The sequence below is a fragment of the Mastigoproctus giganteus genome, chromosome 10 (genome assembly GCF_048544385.1).
Source record: "Mastigoproctus giganteus isolate SK-2022 chromosome 10, ASM4854438v1, whole genome shotgun sequence".
NCBI lineage: Eukaryota > Metazoa > Arthropoda > Arachnida > Uropygi > Thelyphonidae > Mastigoproctus > Mastigoproctus giganteus.
This window is the reverse complement of record NC_143584.1, coordinates 123,797,448-123,821,057: the sequence shown is the minus strand read 5'-3', so window position 1 is coordinate 123,821,057 and position 23,610 is coordinate 123,797,448. Positions and strand designations below refer to the sequence as shown.

The following is a 23,610-nucleotide window of genomic DNA, read 5'->3' as shown; positions in this document are numbered from 1 at the left end:
ATTATGTGAAGAGTCTTCAGGGTTGTGGTCAATATTAAGTCCATTAAGCCATTGATGTCAGTGTAGGCAAGGTTATTTTCCATTTTAAAAAACTGAGTTAAATTATTTTGGTGGCACTGGAAAGAGACACTTTAACATGATCTTGAAGGAGATTCCATCGTTGCATTCTTGAACCTAAAAGTTCTGCCTTATTTTTTGGTATATCAGGATCTCTCACAAGGTTATTAATTCATTTTGTGTAATTCTGTGTGGCTCTGCAGAGGGGAAATTGGAAATAAAATTAGGATCTGTTTATGTGGAGGGTTCAGGTGATTTGTTTTGGCCATCACCTGATTCTTCATCAGATTTTAAAATAAATTCAGCTGGTGGCTCACTCCTCTGTGGGTAACACTTGAATAGCAAATGGTTTGAGTACCTTAAGGTCCACTTTTTCTTCTTGGAAACCCCTCTCTTGCTGAAGAGGTGGTACCATACAAAAATAACAGTCCATTATACGTTCTGAAGGCTCTCTCCATATCATAGGCATAGCAAAAGGCATTGAGTAGCCTTTGTGATTGAACCAGCTGCAAATATGAGGTGCTTAACTGTTATCGTGGTTTCCTGCAGCCAAAATAACAACTGTATGCTTTTTTTATTCTTGGAGTAACTTCTGTGATGCAAATGTTACTTCACCATAAACATAAAAATTATAGTGGATACTTGTACACAAGAGTGTCAGAAGTGCTTTGTCATATGAACAGAAATCATGATAGGAAAATGAAAGAAGAGAATACAACTTTCACTCAAAAAAGTAATGCTCCAAATAACAGTTGTATGCCTTTTTTTATTATTGGAGTAACTTCTGTGATACAAATGTTATTTCACCATAAACATAACAAAAATTATAGTGGATAGTTGTAGGCTGGAGTGTCGGAAGTGCTTTGTCTTATGAACAGAAATCATGATAGGAAAATTAAAGAAGAGAATACAGCTTTCACTCAAAAAATTAATGCACATCATTACTGATTTTGTGGGCATTACTTTTTTTTTTTTTAAATAAATTCCTGGAGGAATGATATTTGAATTTGAACTTCTCATTTATGTTTGCAGAGTTCTAAAGCATTTCTACAAAAAAAACAAGCGAAATTAATCACCAAAACTTATAGTAGTTTCCTGAGCTTCCAAAGCCATGGCCAAAGTCTTTTGGGACACTGGAAGAGCTATTTTTGTGGACATTCTGAATCTGAAACGGTCTCTCTCTCTCTCACAGCTGATTACTAAAAATCCATTCAATATTACCATACTTACTTCTTTAGTCTCCCTTATTATCTAGTTACAATCGTTGACCATGGCTAGAGGGAAACCTTGGTGCATATGTTATATATATATATATATATATATATATATATATATGATGGTTTGCTCCAAAAGTATTATCTCACATAATTTTAAAAATAAATTTTCAGAGGAAATAGATATATTATAGTCTTTCCCTGTTTTGAGATTTTTTTATAGTATAACTGTAAAATACATTAAACTCTTGCTTTTGAGTTACCTCAGTTTAATGCATTTTGGAAATAACAGCTGGCAACACTGAATCAAGTTTTCATCTATGTGGGACCATGACAATTTTTTTAGTCTTATGGTATTTACAAAAAGTTACAATATTTTCATTACAAAGAAGAGAGCCAGGAAGCCAGTGATTTTCCTTACCATCACTTTCTATCAGTGCTGAGCATGTTAGAAATCAGTAAGAATCATCTGACCGCCAGTAGAGATGCTCAAGAACTTTTCAGACTCTGAAAAGTTCTTGAGTACAGAGGAAACTCAGTCAGAGTTCCTCAGAGTTATTCTGTAGGACAGAGTAAAATTCATGCTCTTCTATTCCACATAGTAAGTGCAGGAAAATACAGTATTACTATATTTAATGTTTTTTATTTCATAGTGCATCACTTTTTCATAACATTTTAACAGCTTCAATTGTTTTATATACAGTAAACCCTTGCTAATCCAGTTACAGTTAATCCGGATGTCAGATAATCCGGCTCGAAATATGAAAATTCTGAGCTGAGTACTTTGAAAGACACACGGGATTTAGGAAGGCAAATGAGTAACTCTCACTGTGCACTGAGTGACTGTGCAGAGAGAGCCATGTAACATACATTACATTGTCTTGCGTGTTGTTCAATATCGTTTTTGACTTTCAGTAGGACTGATGCTATTGCTTATATCGCTTAATTTGTGTACTTCTTTATACGTATATATGTACATAAGTTAACAAATTTTATATGTATATGGGTTCTAAAGAATTAAAAAGTGAAATAAAAAGAGAACACTTTACTTTAAAAGTAAATTGCAGCCATTATCAACCCACTGCAGGATGGAAGCCTCCTCAACAATTCATGCTGAGGGAAATGGACCATAATCTGCCACGCTGGTCCAGTGCTGGTTGGCAGATCGACCATATTTAGCAGTTAGGGGCTTGAATCCCGGTCTACTCAAAGAGCGTGTGCCACTGCACTCCCGCTCCTGACCACTCGGCTATGGAGGCCTTTACTTTAACTATCATTAACTTGAAAATGGTGTTCCTGGGGGAAAAAAAAAAAAAAATGCTGAAGAATTTGGTATTGGCCAACAGGCTGTGTCAGATATTAAAAAACAAAAAGAATCTATAAAGACATTTCCTTTAAAATTTGATGTGGGGAGTGATGAAGGCAGTGTATTAAATAGAGAGACATTCAAAAATCCAAAAGAAGTGTTGCTGGAAGAAGTTATATTTAAGTGGTATTCACAGCAACGATCAAGTTGTGTTGGTGTGTGATGCCAGCGCTACATGATAAATGTATAAAAAGACAATTAACAACGTAAAAACTATTGTCTTTTTATAGTTTATAAATAGGCTCTACAGTGGTTTTGTTTTATTTATTTTCATCAGCACTACCTATATCATTAAATTTTCTTTTATTTGTGTTCTAAGGGTGTGTTTTTTTTTTTTTTTTTTTTGTGTCTTTTAGGGCTATCTTTTGCTTCACTAATCCGGATGATCTTCCCCCCAATTACTCTGGATTAGTGAGGGTTTACTGTCTTTCTGTAAGTTTAATGGATCATCAGATTTAGCAGACAGATCTTGCCCTCATATAGTCCATTAAACCAAGATTTTACTATACTTTGATTTATTTAACAAGGGTGCTGAAGGCATCACTGAAGAATGGGAAAAGATTGAAATGGGAGAATTTTGGATACTGTTCCTTTTCTTTCTTCTGTAGTGAATAACATGAAAATTTAATTAATGAGTAGAAACATGGAAAATATCAAGTATAGAAAGGTAGCAGGTGTTGGTGAAATATGGAAAGCTGGAGAGAAAACAGTGTCACTGGCAGTTACATCACATTATCAAAGGTTATTTTCCAAAGAAAAAGTGCCAGGAAAAATAAAGCTGAATGCAGAAATTACAGAGGACTTTCATTCTTTAATGCACCAAGTAAAATCTCTGTGAATATCTTAGAAAAGAGATTTAGAAGTGTCACTGAATGTAACACTGTGAGGAAGAACAGTCAGGTTTTATACTAAACAGGGTGCCTAGGTCAAATGTTGACGCCAAGACAAATTATAAAAAAAAGTCCTGGAACCATAACAAGAACCAGTATTTTAGGATTTGTTAATCCTGAAAAAGTATACAATATAACCTGTCTAGAAATATTCTCTTTCAAATTTTAGAAAAATGTGGCACCAAGAGAATAATCTTTTAATGGAAATACATAAAACTTTGTATAAAATGGCAAATCTGCAGTGAGAATTGAAAGCAGCATTGGAAAATGGTTTAACATTGAACCTTAAGTGACGCAGGCTGCACATTGTTACCATTTCTTTTTATAATTTTCATGGGCATTAATGAAATGAAAGAATGTAACTGTAAAGGATTAACATGTGGGATAATAAGAAATTGGATCATTATCATATGCAGATGATTTTATGCTATTAAATAGAAGCTTGCAAGATTTTTAAAATCTTATAAATAAATAAATTACATAAAGGTTGTAGAGAATATGGCATGGAAAATAGTTAGACAGAAATGAAAGTTACACGAGATAAGAAAAGTGTAGAGTGCACACTAAAAAAGCAAAAATTGGATTAGTAATTTTGTGTATCTGGACCAGTATTTAATGAAGATGGAAAATTGAATAAGTAGAGCAGGTAGGAAACCAGTTAAACAAATTATTTGGAGCAAAAGAGAAATTAGCTAAAACACAAAACCAGTAGAATAAACACGCTACACTGTGTTGTAAGGAAATAATTCAGAAATTTTTAAGTAAGCTAACGATACATTTAAATGAGCCGCATGTTTTGGAACTCCTTTTCTTTCTTCTGTAGTGAATAACATGAAAATTTAATTAGGTCCATAGATAGATAACTGGATGCCATTCCTCTTACAGTATAAAAGCTGGAAACGTTAGGTAATGCAGATTTCTAGAGTTTTGAAACGAAGAGATTAGAAAATCCTTGGTCCTACACTCTCATTGGACAGTGAGATAGGAAGACTAAAGGTAACCTTGGTGCCAGAATACTGGGACTCCCTCTTTGCTGCAAGTTATACTAAGTGCCTAAGGGGAGGGGGGGGGGGAAGATTTTGGATGACATAAACTCAGCTGTGCTGTGCTTTCTTTGGAAGAAGAAGAAGAGGGTCTGTGTTTGGAAACAATACTATGCCCTGCATTGATTGGTGCAGGGCATATTGTTTCCCTGCATTGATTGGTGCGGGGAAATAGTACTATACTACTTATTTGGTAGTAAGAGGGGGCCTCTGGCTGTGTGGTTAGAAGCCTATTTTTTTTTTTTTTTTTGTGAAAAAAAAAGCTGTGCTGAGCGGATGGAATTATGTGTACATTTCTGTGTATTGTCAGAAAGTCCCTTCTCTTATGGTCATGTATGAACATTCACTTATTATTATTAGTAGTAGTAGTAGCAGTACAAGGGGATAATCACCTCCTTATTCCTGCTAGAAAAATTCCTGATTATCATTGAAAAGACACTATGAAGATAGGCTTCAATTTTTAAGTCTTTGTGACTGCACAATTACCCCCAGGTCCTTTTCATTCTCTACCACACAGTTGATACATTACTCTGGAATTACTGCACTATATGCAGTACTTTACATTTGTCAATTTAAAATTTCAGTTTCCACCTCTCAGCCCATCTGCTCAACTTTTCTAGATCCTGTTGCAGTAGTGTACTGTCATCAGTGTCATTAACAACCCTACCATCCTGCAAATCTGGATATAACAGATTTGGATGATGGTAATTTTTAATTTTTTCTTGTCCTTTTTGCATTTTGTTAAGTTAAGTTGATTTTTTAGTGGTATCAAGTTATATGGGATTTGATATGATGGGGAGGACTCTAGTTTATAGTCCTCCCCCCTTCATTCACTTCATACTTTGCCCAGGGCTCACCATTGTCTTAAAGCATCACTGTCTGTAATATTGGGAAACCCCACGATCAGTACGTTCAATATTCTAAACTGTATTACTTATTTTACAGTTTTTGAACCCACTTTAGGATTCTATTATCAAGTCTATTTAAAATATTGAAATGTGACTAAGTTGAAACAAAAGGGAAAAAAAAAAGATTTTTACCCCATATTATTTATTTACTTCTATTTTTATGCAGATTTGAAAAAGAACTGAAACTACCTAAATTCTCAGCCCTCTGCTTTAATAATATAGTTGACCATAAACTTTCTGGGTTTAGACCATCCTTTTTTTAATTTCAGGAGACTGCCGAAGATTTTAAATATCATACAAGGGCATTTTTATCATGGAAATGCAATTAAGTGGCATGCTTCTTAGTATTTCCATAATAAAAATCAAAACATTCTGTATATAGTATTGGAAATTCTGTATACAAAACATTCTGTATATAGTATCAGAGATAAAGTAAAAATCATGGTCTAATGGTTTTGCTCTTTATTTTTATTTTACAAGATTCTGAAATTAAAGTGCTGAATTTGAAAGATTTTTGACTAAGTTAATTTACCTTATAAAACTATCATTAACAGCATCTTTTAGTCTAATCCTTAATAAATTTTCTAGACCCTAGTAGTTGGCACAGGCCACATCAAAACTTGGCTACATCTGCACCATCCTCAGCTGCCACTACAGGGCTGTCACAGACTAGTCTTACCCAAGCAGCCCATAATTCTCATACTACATATCCAAGTTTTGCTACTGAATCCTGTATTAATGGAGGACCTTTGGCACAACAGGTATGTTTTTTGTGTACAAGTATATCGAGTGTAATCTGAAATCTTATTTTAGTTATCTGACAGATAACTAAAATAAGCTTTGAAAGAATGAAGTCATGTGAAAATTGAGGTTTTATGATCATTTATCACTTGACATATTTTATTACATGAAATCAGATTTTTGAAATTAGTTTTTTTTTTTTTTGTTTTTGTTTCTATTATTTGACAGATGCATTAGTTAATAGTTAATGCCCATATTTTGTTGTGATGTAGCAATGCTTATTGAAGGAGACAAATATGGGTTGCCAAGTATGGTAGATGAATGACTAAAGAAATATGAAAGAATTGGTTGGCAGTAATTCACTGGGGAAGGAAAGGGTTGGTATTTCACATGACATTGTTGTTTTTTTTAAGTCTTCAAATGAATAGTTGCAAAAAACAAAAAATCTGTTTTATTTTAACTTGTTCAGGCATATGTACATAAATTTACATTTTCCAAGGTTGTTACACATCCAATTCAAATAAAACTGCTGTTAAACATACAGACTGATTTGAAATTTTCTGATGTGTGTTGCTATCCTTTGCATTTGCTAATGGGCAGCTTTAATAGATGGAAACATAAAAGATTTGAAAATCAGATTGTACTGTTGGCCATTCTTGTCTACTTTAGGTTTGAAAAAGCCAAGATTCTCTGTATTTCCAATTCAGAAATTGAATTAAAAGATAAATAAATAGATACAGAGGATATTATTGCATTAAAAAATAATAATAACCACAATTTTTTAAATTAAATAATTTTTTTATAATATTTTTATTATTTTTTGACATTAATTTCACTCTGTCATTCAGCGTCCAGCCCTTACTATTACACCGTGACTCCATATCTTTGATTTCCTGAAGAAGGTGCTCAAAGGTCAATGTGCTATAGTAAAATGAACTGTTTCACAGGTTATTCATTTCAGAATTCTGGCTCTTTCATCAGTGGCTAATAATTCCAAAAAAAATTCTCTATATATACAAAATAGTTGTATGTTCTCCTGTAAAGGTGCAACATTATAGAATTTTATACACTATATTACCAGAAGAAATTAGACACCTACATTTCTTAAAGAACCTTTTATTGATACAGTATTTAATAATATGTTGGTCTGCGGCCTTAATTATGTACTTTCTGATAACAGGAATGATCATCATACATTATCTCTAAAAAGCATTCCCTGAACTGAAGTTTCATCAGTGCAATTAAAATTTTAAAATTGAACCTACTTGGCCTTTGCTTCTAACCAAGAACCAATTTGTGCTCTTAATGACAGTTTTTGTCCTCAGCCTTGTGGAGGCAGATTCCTACTATCTTATTTCTTTGCAATTTTCTTTTGTCCTAAGTGTAAAAACTATGTATATCTAAAAACTTCTGAAATCACCAATTTACACTATTTACACATTTAACTTGGTGCCAGAATACTGGGAATCCCTCTTTGCTGCAAATACATAAATATATACACTATGTAAAAAAAAATAATATTTGTATATCATAAAATCTCAATGTATATAAAACCTAGTTAAAATCTTCTCATTCTAAAAACATCATTTGCAAACACCAGAAATATAATATAATTCTCTTTGTTTTCAAATAGCCACCATAAATGAGAGAGAGAGAGAGAGAGAGGGGGGGGGTTCTTTCTTCTACCTCAATTTATTTCTAGGAGTATTATATAATTGGCATTCCACAATGATATGTTTAGCTGTTTCTTTATTTCCACATCTACAATTAAAATTTTAAAATTGAACCTACTTGGCCTTTTCTTCTAACCAAGTAGGATCATCTACTAATCCCATTTGTTGCGGCCTTGCCCTAATCCATGACCAGTCACCCACGTTTTCTGATGTAGCCCTAAATTCTGCCATTGAGATATGGCAGAATCATTGGAGGGTGCCCGATAAGGGCAGAATAACATATCAAATGATTCCTGAAGCAAGTTCAGTTGAAGAAATGTCAGTGTACTGTACGATATAGGTCTGCTTCATGGCACACATAGCCCTGCTTCGGCTATGAAGTACACATAGGTCTGCTTCGATTTTTTTTTTTTTTTTTTTTGTCATCATCCACTCTAGTGAAATGATAACCTTGAAGCCCCATTTTTAGTTTAGGGAACAGTCAGAAGTCAGACAGTGCAAGGTCAGGGGAGTGGAAGGCTGCTGCACAACTGTGATTTGATTATTTTTTTTTTTTTTTTTTTTTCCCAATGCTGTGTGATTGGGCATATTGTCATGGTGCAGGATCCAGCCATCCTTCCATTTTTGAGGTAGTCTTTACCTCATTCTCAAGCAAACAGGCCAAAACCTCAATAGTAAGCAGCAGTAATGTTTCTCCTCCTTGTCACAAATTCATGGTGCACTCTTCCCTGATCATTGAAAACAACGATCAGCATGGTCTTCTTGGTCTGTGGGGACATTTTTGTGTGCCATTCAGATGATTCCATCTTGGTCTCAGGGTAGTAGACAAACATCCAACTCATTCCCAGTGGTCATGTTTCTTAGGAAGCTCAAATCCTGCATAGATTTTTCAAACAAATCACTTGTGTTGGCATTCCTGCAGTCCATTTGATTTCCCTGGCAGCAAGTGTGGAACAAACTTTTCACACATGCAATGCATCCCTAATCTTGCATCAGGATTCTGTGTACTGAGTCTGCAGACATTCTAACTTTGTGAACAATCTCAAATAACACACATTTACCTATCATTTCACATGAGTTTTAAAGACTTTGTTAGCACAATGATTAAACTGCGACATTCCGCAGTCAGTCGGCTGTGACACGAGTGAAGTGGTCAAGCCAGTTCCCACTTAGCATGCATGTGCACCGAGGTCAATGTTAATACTCCACAAAACCTTATGACCATAGTGAAAACAATTTAAATACCAGCATGCAGTTCCATAAACCTTTTGGATGTACTGCATATTAATATGTTCCTGTGATGCTTTGTTTGCATGCTACACCTTTTCCACACAAAATACAATGTTGTGCAGCTTCTTATGTATTGTACTAATATCAGTTCCTGTGGCCTTCTAGAAGTGCTTATTAACAGAATTTGATAAGAATTGGCAAGATTTATGCACTACTTTCATGAGTGTCCTATGGTCTCTTTCAACAATTTATGTAGCTTACTCGAATGTTTCCCTATCGCAATAATACCACTGTGATATTCCCATTTGACAATTATTATGTCAGTTGCCTTTGATCTAGGGCAGTGATTCCCAACTTCTGAGCTGTGAAGTTATTTATAAAATTGTATTTCACTCTCTTCTGTATGAATGGGTAAAAGGGCACGCCTGCTTCAGTAGCTTCCAGATTTAGAAAACAATTGAAATTTAGAAAAGAAATACATTGCTTCTCTTTGACTAATGACAGTGGCTGTTGTACTTGTTATGAGTTTCTCTTTGAAACAAAATCATTTTTGAGTTTACCTGTTGCATGTGCATTATGCCCTTGATAATTAATTTGAAAATATGCACATATAATTAAGATATTCTTTTGAAATTTGTTTTTGTGGTTTGATTTCAATATTTAACATTCATCATGAGTGTTTCTCTTTTACTTTGTGAAAAAAGTAAAGAGCTACAGAGTTACTCTACAAAAACAGCCACTTTCTGCAATATCCAGTTGGCAGTATTTGGTAAATAATTTGGTAAATTTATTTGGTAAATAAAGCCAATTATTTCATGTGTGAAATTTTATTTAATTTTTTGGCATAAATAATTAAGTCCTTAAAGAGACTTGTAGCACTGCCATAATGTAATTGTATCCTGTCCTAAATTAAATACCAGTATGTTTAATGATTTTGTTCATGCTATATAATTACATGGCCCCGAGTGCCAAGCAATAGTGTCCAAGCGATTTTCATAAGTGATTTATAGTGCTCTTTTTCAGTGATTTAGTTATATTTTCTTTCCAGTACTTTTCTCATTCTCATTTCTCTGTAAGTGGTTCTGTACTTAACAGATCCTAAGTAAGAACCCAGAAAGGAAAATTACCTTTCTTTTCTTAGTATATTTATTAATTTTTGCACTAACAAACTAACCTCTCCAACCGCTTGGCCACTAGGTGGCACCGCTCCTGCCTCCACGTGGCGGGGCTGGAAGTCTGGGAGAAGAAATCCACTCTCCCAGGACTAAAAGGAGCAACGATGGACAAAAATAAACAGTCCTCGTGTGGATCTTATGATTCAGAGCTAGACAAACATAATCCAGATCATGACGACACAAATGTATCCCATGCTAAGAGACAAAAAAAAGAAGGAATGGATAAGACCACTCCACTCTTTCTAATATTACACTCCTCCACAGACCAACCATTGAGTAAGCTGTCCCCATTTTTGATACAGAAATGTCTCGAAAATGTGGCTGGCCCTCCAAAATTGGTTCGGCGATTAAGATCCGGAGATTTATTGATCGAAATGACCGAACATAGACATGCTGAGAGGCTATTGAAAATATCTACTTTCGGTGGAATTCCCACGAAGGTTACCCCACATGCTACCTTAAACTCCTCTAAAGGGGTAATATCAGAGTGGGATCTATTAAACGTATCAGAGGATGAACTTGTGCATGAACTAAGAGATCAAAACGTGGTACAAGCCAAAAGAATTGTTATTAAAAGAGATGGAGAACCTGCCCCCACACGGACGGTGATCCTAACATTCAAAACACCAAATCTACCTACTTCTATTAAAGCTGGTTATCTTAGGTGCCAAGTAAGACCATACATTCCAAATCCAGTCCGGTGCTTTAAGTGCCAAAAATTTGGTCATTCCCAAGCTGTCTGCAGAGGTGTAGCCACTTGTGTTAACTGCGGATCAAAAGAGCATACACATACAAACTGTAACACTGAAGTGCAAATTTGTCCTAACTGCCATGGTAACCACTCTGCCTTCTCTAAGGAATGCCATCAATGGAAAAAGAAAAGGATATTCAAAAATATAAGATTGAACAGAAAGTATCCTATCAAGAAGCTAAAAAACACTTTGCAGTACCTGCTAAGTCACCTACATATGCTTCAGTTACCCAATGGCTACGCTCAGTAGAAACTCAGACAGACTGCTCAGTCCCTCCAAATATCTCAATATCTGGTTGGGCTAAATCACTCCTCTCCTCATCAAAGGAAAAATCTATTCCTAAATATGCTACTCGAGAGAGACAGGCGCCTCCGTAGCCAGGTGGGAAGGAGCAGCAGTGCGTAGCACATGCTTCTTGATTAGACCGGGGTTCGAGCCCGTCACCACCAAATACGGAGGATGCGGAAAGGTTGAGGAATGACCACCGCACATTCCGGAGCAATATGGCCTTAGTTGCTAATGCTCCTAAAAACCAAACAACAAACAACAACAAAGCTACTCAAGAAGTAAATACTCCTGTAACAATACCTCCGGATAAGAAGCCTAATGAACAACCAAATGAACGAGCCAAGACTCCTGAAAGAAGCAACACTACTAAACTTATATCCGATACCATGGATATTGATGAAAAGATAGATAAAGATGATTCAATTCTTGAGATTCATCCAGAGGATGACATTGACACGGGTAGGCCAGTCTTCCCAAAAAAAGAAAAAGCAAAAGTAGACAAGCGCAAACAAAAAAATCCGCCGTAAGAAACCAAACCCTCCTTTTAAAACCAAACAATGCACACAGTGATTCAATGGAATTGTCGCGGATTTCGTGCTAATTTAGATGACCTCTACGATCTCCTAAGTGAATATAAGCCCGTCGCAGCATGCATACAAGAAACAAACCTGATGAATGCAGTATCTATAACAATTAAATGCTTCACCATGTATAGAAAAGATAGAAACTGCTCTAATGCAGCACATGGAGGAGTAACGCTGTTAGTAAACTCTTCAGTTCCCTCCAGACCTGTTCCCTTGCAAAAACCGTTGGAGGCAATTGCAGCCTGTATCACCATTGGCATAACGATAACATTAGTCTCATTGTATCTGTCACCAAACCACGCTTACACCCTTGCTGAGGCCGACCGGGCTAGCCGAGTGGGTAAAGTACCTGCCCGGCAACCCAAAGGTCGCGGGTTCGATTCCCGCCTCGGGCTTGGATCAAAGTACTGCAAAAACCTTGGAAGGTGCAATATGGCCACAGAAGCCGATGCGCCAACAACTACCAAATCAAATCAATCAACCCTTGCTGATTTAGATGACCTAGTAGGACAAATACCCGCTCCTTTCTGTATTCTGGGTGACTGGAATGGCCATAACCCCCTATGGGGTTCTCAACAACTTGACTACAGAGGAAAAATAATTGAGAAATTCTTGGATAAACACAATCTAACTATTTTAAACACAGGTGATCACACATATGTTCATGTACCATCTGGCTCAAGCTCTGCCATTGATCTAACAGTATGTTCTCCAACAATATTTCCTCTCATAGACTGGACAGTTACTGACAACCCTCTTGGTAGTGATCACTTTCCGATCATCTGTAATTTCTGTACAAGTTCTCCTCCGATCAACAGAATTAGAACAATTTGGAAATTTGACAAGGCCAACTGGGCCAAATATCAAGAAATAGCTCATTTAGATTCCACTATCATTGCTACTGTCAAGATCGATTCTGCAGTAAGCTATATCACAGAACGAATAATGACAGCAGCTGAATCCGCTATCCCGAAATCATCATTTAAAATCCGACTCCATCCAAAAATTTGGTGGAACGAAGCATGTAGCATTGCTAAAAGAGAAAGAAATAAATCTTGGAATCAGTTTAGAAAACATCCAACCACAGCCAACCTCCTACAGTTTAAAAGAGCAAGGGCTAAGGCTCGTTATATAAGACGAATGAGTAAAAAAGAAGCATGGGCACGCTATGCTGCCACAATAAACAGATTCACAGATACTGCTACAGTCTGGAAAAAAATCAAACGTATCAATGGCAAATACCCACTTGCTACTTCTCTGATTCTATTTCTGAAAGGAAAGGAAATTTCTGAACCTGAAGAACTTGCTAATGCATTTGGCTCGTCTTTTGAATCACTCTCAGCTGTTTCCACCTATGAACCAGCCTTTCAGATGCTAAAACGCAGTACAGAAAAGTATAAACTGAATTTTAATACCGGTCTCCAACATTCATACAATCTGCCGTTGACCATGACTGAATTGCTTAATGCGCTCACAAAAGTTAAAAACAGTGCTCCAGGTCCTGATGGAATTTATTACGCAATGATTTCCCATTTAAGTGAAAGATCATTAAGTGGTCTCTTATTACTCTATAATAAAATTTTCTTAGAGGAGTATTACCCCACCAGCTGGTGCCATTCTTATGTGCTAGCCTTCCCGAAACCAGGAAAAGACCACACAGATCCAACAAACTATTGACCTATCTCCTTAACAAGTTGCTTGGGAAAAACAATGGAGAAAATGCTTAACACCCGACTAACGTGGTATTTGGAGACTCAAAACATTCTGAGTCCAAGCCAGTATGGTTTTCGGAGAAGTAGATCGACGCTTGATCACATTATCAAAGCGGAAGCAAATATTCGGAACGCCTTTCTAAGAAATGAACACTTTGTTATGATATGCATTGACATCGAGAAAGCATTTGATACAACTTGGCGTTATGGGATTCTTCGGGACTTGCATAAATCTGGTCTTCGGGGTCATCTCCCGAAATTCATTCAGAACTTCCTATCTAACAGATCCTTCCAAGTCCTCTACCATTCGTCACTTTCTGGAAGATATGTTCAAGAAGAGGGAGTTCCTCAGTGCTGAGTGCAACACTTTTTGCCATCAGGATCGATTCTATAACTAATTGTATACCTAACACAGTTGATGCATACCTGTATGCTGATGACCTTGCCATCTCATGTCATTCTCAAAATATGCGACTTATTGAGAGACAACTACAAGTCACCATTAATAGAATAGTCTCTTGGGCCAAAAACAATGGCTACAGAATTTCTAAACCGAAAACAACTGCAGTGCACTTCTGTCGTAAACGTACATTGCATCCTGATCCAAACCTTCAGTTACACTCCCATTGTATTACTTTTCAACCAAGCACTCATTTTCTTGGTATTAGCATTAGCATTAGCATTAGCATTAGTAGAGGCATTTGATGCAAGAAAGCAAGCTTATGCAGCATCAGCCAAAAAAAAAAAAAAAAAAAAAAAAAAAGTAACATAAATAAATAAAAATAACCACTTCCACTTCACCCCTCTGTTCGTTCGAAATACCTGTCCAGCTGAGCCTTAAACTTATTTAGGCTATCAACTTCCACGACAGGGGATGGAAGTCTGTTCCACCCACCAACCACCCGCTGGCTAAAGGCAAATTTCCGCACATCTATCCTACATCTGTCTTTCCTCAATTTGAATTTATGCCCTCTCAGGTGATTTTTCTGAGCTAGAGGAAGAATCCCATCAGCATTGAGCATGCTCAAACCATTCAAGGCTTTGTACACCTCTATCAGATCACCCCGCTGGTGCCTAGTTTCCAGACACTGTAATTTGCAAAACTTAAGCCTTTCTTCGTAAGAGAACCCCTTTGTCCCATTCACCAATCTAGTTGCCCTTCTCTGTACTCGTTCCAGCAGCTCTACATCCTTCCTGAAATGAGGCCTCCAGGCCTGTATACAGTACTCTAGGTGTGGCCTGACCATTGCCTTATACAAGGGAATAATCACCTCCTTATCCCTGCTAGAAAAATTCCTATATATCATTGACAATACTTGATATTGTCAATTGACATTGATATTGATATTGATATTGACAATACTTGATATTGTATAATACTTGATAAAAAATTAAACTTCCTTGAACATATAAAATATATTTGTACCAGCTGTCTTAAGAAACTAAATATTCTCAGAGTAATCTCCTCTATGTCATGGGGTGCAGATCGGTACATGTTACTACATTTATACCACTCATTAATTAGATCCCGCTTAGACTATGCATCTCCTGCATATGCCTCAGCCAGGCCAAGTGTATTGAAATGGCTTGATCCCATTCATCATAGTGCACTTCGAATAGCACTGGGTGCCTTTCGTACATCTCCCATTTTAAGTCTATATACGGAAGCCAATGAACCGCCGCTAGACCTTCGGCGACAAATTCTTCTCCTAAATTATGCTGCAAAAATCAGCAGCTTTCCACATCACCCGATATGGCAATATCTCTTCAGACCAAAATGGGAAAACCTCTATCGTACTAAATCACGTCTCAACAAACCATCTGGCATTAGGCTTCAAGCTCTAAACACTAGCTGGGGACTCAGTATGAATAATATAATGCAGGATACTAGCATGCAAATCCAGCATGGCAAATACCCACGATAGATATTGAAAAATACTATCAGAAATGGGGAAAGAATAATCTTCCATATATTAACATCAGACAATTACATCTGGCCCACTCAATTCAGTTTAGCAGTTACGTGCAGCTATATACGGATGGATCCAAGACTGCCAGTAAAGTTGGTACAGCTGTAGTCCTGCCAGATGCTATCATCGCCAAACAGCTCCCTTCAGAATGTAGTAATTATACTGCTGAGTTGTATGGTATTTTACTAGCCCTGGAGAAAATAAAAGAAGCCTCATATACTCAATCCATAATATATACCGATTCATTAAGTGCCGTGAATTGTATGCAATGTAAACGCCCCAACAGTCATCCTCTGGTACAACAAATCTGGACTCAGTTAATGGCAATTCATGCATGTGGACACCGCATAATTTTTTGTTGGATTCCTGGACACTCTGGAATCCCAGGAAATGAACAGGCAGATTTAGCTGCCAAAAATGCTTCAAATCCTATTTCTCCCAATTTCAGGACACCTTATGTTGACTTTAAATTCATTATACAGCAGACCTCTAAAGAGCAGTGGAAACATATATGGGAAAAAGAAACAAATAATAAACTTTTTGAAATAAAGAAAGAACCCAAACAGTGGCGATCCAGTCTAAGGGAAAATAGAAAAGAAGAAAAGAAGATTCCTGGACACTCTGGAATCCCAGGAAATGAACAGGCAGATTTAGCTGCCAAAAATGCTTCAAATCCTATTTCTCCCAATTTCAGGACACCTTATGTTGACTTTAAATCCATTATACAGCAGACCTCTAAAGAGCAGTGGAAACATATATGGGAAAAAGAAACAAATAATAAACTTATTGAAATAAAGAAAGAACCCAAACAGTGGCGATCCAGTCTAAGGGAAAATAGAAAAGAAGAAACTGTACTAGTGCGACTGCGCATTGGTCACACATACCTCACTCACAGTTATTTATTAAAAAAGGAAGATGCCCCACAATGCAGTAACTGTTCATGCCCACTCACTGTAAAGCATATCGTTATTGGATGCCCACTATATTTAAGAGAACGAAAAACTGCTTTCTCCTTACTTTTCAAAAATTCCAATCAATTAACACTACGTAATGTTCTAGAAGATCGTCAAGATATGGATGATGTTTTTGTTTTCCTAAAATCAATTGATAAATATCACCTCGTTTAAATTTTTATCAGAATCAGCATCAACAACAAAGATATACTAGTCAGAAATCAGTGCATTATAGCCACAGTTGCTGATGCACCAACAAACCTAACAACAACAACAACAACATATAATTACATGCTATTATTTGTTTGTATAAGATAATCTATTCAATAAATTTGTAATGTTTTTACATAGCTGATCCCCAGGGTAAATTTGACCCAGTTCAAATTACAACTAATTAATTCTATAATATTGATACTCTATCCACAAAGCTCAACAGCTATCAACAGAAGGGTTTTCTTTCATTTCTCCATTTCAAATTTCAGCAATCTCTATTGCTGAAATTTGGCATAAATTTTCACACAATGAATGCCATCCAGCTGGCCATAATTACCACTTGTCAACTCTTTTACTGTCTTCTAAACTACACTGTCTTCAGATGATCTCCTTTGGGAATATTGGAAAGTAATTACTATCTGTTCTGTGACAGGTTTGGCAGATCAGTAGCTTAAATTTATTGCCTTCAAAAGTAATAAGACCGGACGTGACACACCTGATCTTATTGGTAGTATCTGTGACAGCCACAAGCCTGATGATGATATATATTAAACTAGCCACACTCAGTATTATGACATTGTCAGGAAAAATTGGGGAGTGTGTGGACATTTTAAAGGGCAGATAAACATACTTGGATTGAGTGAATCAAAATTGAAAGGAAATGGGTGTAGAGAGTTAAGAGGAGGCCATTACCTATATTGGTCTGGGGGTGATGTAGCGAAGGGTGTAGCCATCATTATAGATCACAGGATTAAGGAAAGGCTACTGGAGGCGATTAATATCAGTGATAGACATGTCAATTAAACCGCAAATGAATGACAGTGAAACATTGAAGATAGTACAATGCTATGCACCACAAACTGGTTGCGAAGAAAGAAACAGAGAAGCTGGAGTTTGAGGACAAGCTTGAAGAGAATATTTCAAGTGGAGATATAGTCATCATGGGTGATGTGAACACAAGTCGGGGTGGAGAGACAAGGACTAGAATACATTATGGGTCCGCATAGTTGGGGACCTAGGAATGATGATAGGCTGTTGGATTTCTCTTTATGGAACAGCTTGGTCATAGGAAACACCTGGTTCAAGAAGAGAAAGAGTCACAAAGTGACAAGATGTGGTTGGGACAGTCAATAGGAATTCCTCCTTGACTATATACTCGTGGATAAGGAGCAATATAGAAGACTAGTGGATGTCAAGGTCATTCTGAGTGTCTCCTTGGGTTGTTGGAGTTTTAAGATTCCCTAAATTGAAGAGAACAAAAATAACAAGAGAGAAAAATATGGGTGTGGAAGCTGAAAGAAGAGGAAAAGGGAATGATGTTCAGAGAAGAGTTCAGGAAGCTTGTACCTAAGACGGTGGTGAACAGGGTGGAATCAGAACAGAAAGCATTGAAAGACTGCATAGTAGGACTGACAGAGCAGGTATACGGAAGGACAAACAATAGAAGGAGATGGAAAGAAACTCCCTAGTGGAATGACATGATGAGAGGCTGTGAAAAACAAGATTAATGCATTCAGGACCTACTTCCAGAAAAGAAATGAGAATAACGAGAGATACAAAACTGTGAAGAGAGAGGCCAAGAGGATAGTTAACGAGAAGAGAAGACTGGAGTGAAACTCTAAGGCAAGGTATCAACAGTAATAAAAAGATGTTGTATGGTATGGTGAGGAATAGGAGAAGAGATTGTGAGCAGAGCAAATACATGATGGATGAGAATGAGAACCTAATAACCAAGAATGAAGAGAAGAGAAACATGGAAGAAATATTTTGAAAATCTGTTGAATGTGCAGGACAGCCAGAAAAAGGTACAAAGGCAGATTGATCATAAAAGAGGGGATGAAAGAGAAGGTACGGAGAGAGACCAGACAGACTTGATGTAGTGCAGGCATGGAAATACATCAAGACAAGTAAGTCAGTCTGCTCATATAGATGAGATAAATGGAGAGATGCTGAAGGCTACAGGCAAGGCAGGGATAGTGTTGGACTGTTCTGCAAGATCTGGAATGAGAGACAGGTGATTAAGGACTGGAAAGGTTTGATCATCCCATTGTTCAAGAAGGGGAACAGGAAGATTTGTTATTTGTTTTTTTTTTTTTTAGGAGCATTAGCAACTAAGGCCATATTGCTCCGGGATATGCGGTGGTCCTTCCCTGACCTTTCCGCATCCTCCATATTTGGTGGTGACGGGCTCGAACCCCGGTCTAATCAAGAAGCATGTGCTACGCACTGCTGCTCCTTCCCACCTGGCTACTGAAGCGCCTGAACAGGAAGAAGCGTTCTAACTATAGAAGCATCACACTGACATCACATATGAGTAAGCTGTACAAGAGAGTGTTAAAGTGGAAGATGAGAGGAACGATTGAAAATAGGATGGCTGAGGAACAGTGTGGCTTTAAGCCTGGCAAATCAATGGTGGATCTAATTTTTTGCAGCCGACCGGGCTAGCCGAGTGGATAAAGTACCTGCCCGGCAACCCAAAGGTCGCGGGTTCGATTCCCGCCTCGGGCTTGGATCAAAGTACTGCAAAAACCGTGGGAGGTGCAATATGGCCACAGAAGCCGATGCGCCAACAACTACCAAATCGAAAAAAAAAAAAAAAAAAAAAATTTTTTTGCATCAGGCAACTGATGGAAAAATGTTATGAACATAATAAAGAATTATGGATGGCATTTTTGGACATAAAGAAAGTGTTTGATGCCATGAAGAGAGAGAAAGTGTGGGTGGGTTTGAAAAATTTGAGGATAGAAGAACATTTTGTGGAGAGAATTGAGAATATGTACACCAACACAGTGAGCAAAGTAAGAACAGCAATGGGATTGATGGAGAGCTTCAAAATAACATCAGATTTGAGGGAAGGAGGAGTCCTATCACCACTGCTGTTCATAGCTGTCATGAATGATGTGCGATGTAGAGTGGCAGAACAACTTAGACAAGACCAGATGAAAGTCATGCTCTTCACAGATGACCTCTGTATATGGGGAGAGAGCAGGGAACAAGTGCAACGGCAAGTTGATATGTGGGCTAGCATGACCATTGAATTTGGACTGGTTTTCAGTCAGGAGAAGAGTGAAGTAATGGTTCTAAAGAGGAGTAGGGAGCCTGATGGATGCATTACAATGGTAGAGAAAGAGCTAAAAATGATTTAACAACTTCAGGTATCTAGGAAGTGCCATTACAAAGACTGGAGTGGTAGATGAAGAAACAAGTATAAGGATACAAGTGGATGGGAATTTTTATTGGCAGACAAGAGATCTGATCTGGAACAGGAACATGCCACTAAAGTGTATATATCAGACCTGTTATGTACCAATTGTGACGTATGCATCTGGTACTTGGACTATAAGGAAAAAGGATGAATGCAGAGGGCAGAAATGAAATTTGTGAGGAGCATAGCTGGAAAGACAAGACGTGACAAAATCAGGAATGATGTGATTAGGGAGAGAATTCAGATTGAAAAACTCCAGAATAGGATTGAAAGGTCTGGTTCATGTCAAGAAGATGAACGAGAGGCATTTGCCAAGAAGAATGTTTGATTTACAATTAAGAGACAAAAGACCATGAAGGAGACCAATAATGAGGTGGCAGGACATGATAAAGACTGGTCATTAAGAGAGGAGGAAACTGGAGTGAAATTAACAACAGAGAGAAGGACAGGGCATGGTGGCGAGGCTTCATACATCAACCCGTGGAATTGTGGAATGATGGCAGATGACGACGACTCCCAATCTGTTAGAAGAAGAAGACATTTGCATGCCCATACCATAATAAATTACTTTTGGTACATTAAAGCTTTGCTTACTACTATTTAATTTTATGATAAGGAAGGTTCCAGAATAAAACAGTGCAAGGTGATCATATTTGGTTAGTCAAATATGACAGTGATCGTTTTCATTCAAGACAAAATACATTTCAAACAATGGTGTTTGAAATTTATAATGCAGCTTCCAGTAGATACATTGCCTTGAATTTTTGTTACGTAAGCGGCAAGCCCGAGTTACGTAAATTCGGACTTACGTAAATTTTATTTTCACCTATTTGTTTTTTAGGATTGTAAAATTTAATATAGTAAAAAAAATTAAGGAATCAATAATGATGAACACAGCATGCACAGATTGCACAAGTGAACTACGGAGGAACAAGTTTACAAAGCTGTATGAAGCCTAAAAAATAGAAATAAAGAGTAGATTCTAAAAATTTGTTTTTTATATGACTGAAGATTTCAGTGAAGTTCATATTTCACCATAATAACATAAAAACCACATAATTCCACCTATCGGTATTATTGCAAATGCAATAAGGTTGATTTTACTACACATTTATAATGAATTGCACTAACTGAAAAGCCCAATAAACTGGAAAGTGCAAATTGTTTTCATTTCATGGTAGTGACCTCCAGAAATGTGCTTTAGTAAAATGTGAGCTCGCGTGAGATGATAATAATGTGTTTCTGCCTTAATCCTGGGAAGTGCTTTACAGACAGTTATCTTTTGACCTCAGTCCCCAGCGGCTTTCACTCCATCTCTTACAGCAGCGAGAGGATCAGAGTGGAAGCAGAGGGTGCTAAGAATCTCTGGGTACGACCAGGCTGCATGCACGGAAACTGAACCTGGCCTGTTACAAGGTAAGATCACTCATCGGTGAAGACAGGATATCAGAGCTGGAAAAGGAATTAGAAAATGTGAATTGGAATATCATCGGTTTGGCTGAAACAAGAAGAAGAAATGAATCACTTATAAGTTTATCAAGTGGAAATCTACTGTACACCAATGGAAACAGTGAAAGGAGTGAAGGTGGAGTTGGGTTTCTGGTCCATAAAGATTTAAAAAACAACATTTTGGAATTGAAAAGTACATCACCAAGGATGACTAATACTCAAGTTTTCTAAGAGGTACAAGCTAAAGGTTATAATGATTTATGCACCAACATCGAGCCATGATGATGAAGAAATGTACACCGAAATTGAGAGTCTTCTAGATGAGCAGAAAACCCACTACACTATTATTATGGGGGACTTCAATGCTAAGGTTGGAAAAAGACAAAACAGCTCAGAAAGGGGAACTATAGAAAATTTTGGAATTGGTGAAAGAAATGAAAGAGGCGAAAGACTTGTGGAATTTGCAGAATCTCAAGGATTGTCAGTAATGAACACTTTTTTCAAGAAAAGGGTGAACAGAAAGTGGACATGGAAGAGTCCAAATGGATTAACAACTAATGAAATCGACTTCATCCTCATTAACATAAGATATATTGTGATGATGTTACTGTCCTGAATAAGGTAAACGTTGGAAGTGATCACGGAATGGCAATATGCACACTTGATATAGATGTAAGAAAAAAAAGGAAAAAATTGACTCGAGTAAATAATACAAAGGTCTTTGAGATAACAGAAGAGGAGAAAAAGCAGTATGTACTGGAACTTAAGAACAAGTTTGAGCTTCTGCAGACTGCTCAGGATCAAGATATCGATGAGGAATATTACAACTCTGAAAGTGATAAAGCCCAAGAAACCTATAGGGAAAAAGAAATCCAAAGAAGAAAAAGTTAGTCAAGAAACACTTGTCATGATGGACCGAAGGTGACAAATTAAGAGCAAGATAAACACTGACAAGGAAAAAATTGAGTATACTGAGTTATACAAAGCCATTAGAAAGAGACTCAGAGAGGACATAACAAAATTTAACACAAGAAAAGTAGAACAAGCATTAAGGGAAAACAAAGGATTTAAATCAACAGCCATGAGCAGTAATACAGAAAGACAAATGATACTGAAACTGAAGAATAGCGATGGTGTACTTATAAACTGCAGAGAAGGCATAATTCAAATAGCAGAAGACTACTATAGAGAATTATACAAGGAGTGAGTGAATGGCGCCAGCAGTGGGGAAGATGGATTGCAAATTAGCAACACATACGACATACCCGATATTCTTCCTGATGAGGTACAACATGCATTGAAGAAAATGAAGAATCAAAAAGCCTCGGGGGAAGATGAAGTTACTGTAGAGTTGTTAAAATTGGGAGGAAGAGACATAACCCAAAAACTGGCAAGGCTCTTCACAAAGCGCATTAGAAAAGGTGTGACGCCTAAGCAGTGGAATAATGCAATCATAGTTTTTCTGCATAAGAAAGGAGATAAATTGGAAATTATAGACCAATTAGCTTGTTATCCCATATCTACAGGTTGTTCACAAGGGTCATTACTAACAGATTAGAAAGAATACTTGATAAGAATCAACTGAAAGAGCAAGCTGGCTTTAGGACAGGATTCTCAACTATGGATCACCTTCATGTAATATCACAGCTAATGGAGAAAGCAAATGAATATAAAACACTATTATGCCTGGCATTTGTGGATTATGAAAAGGCATTCAACTCCATACAGCATAAGGCAATGTTTCGGGCACTGGAAAGACAAGGCATATAGATACCGCATATATTATGATTTTGAAGAAAATATATGAGAATGCTACCTCCTTTATTAGACTAGACAAAGACAGTACGAAATTTAAAATCGAGAAAGGAGTTCGACAAGGAGACACAATATCTCCGAAGCCGTTTACTGCTGTCATTGAGGAAGCTTTCAGAAGATTAGACTGGTCGCAGAAAGGAGTCAATGTGAACGGAGAGTACCTAAACCATTTACGATTTGCAGATGACATTGTGGTCATAAGCCATGATCCCAAAGAATTAGAGGAAAATCTTAATCAGTTATGCACAGTTAGTAAGGATTTTGGGCTAAAGATGAATATGGCTAAAACAAAAGTAATGATGAACAGGTATGCCACAGAAAGGGAAATAATGATTGAAGGAGCAGTAATTGAAAATTGGAGTCATATTCTTA

General features: G+C 37.1%; 1 protein-coding gene across 1 annotated transcript in view; it reads left to right on the top strand.

Moving 5' to 3' along the window:
* LOC150079266 (paired box protein Pax-7-like) overlaps positions 1-23,610 on the top strand; it is a 168,451-nt gene that overhangs the window by 106,618 nt on the left and 38,223 nt on the right. The window contains exon 8 of the mRNA XM_090382436.1: positions 6,067-6,239. Coding sequence (XP_090238562.1) covers positions 6,067-6,239 — 173 coding nt within the window. The remainder of the gene's footprint in view (positions 1-6,066; positions 6,240-23,610) is intronic.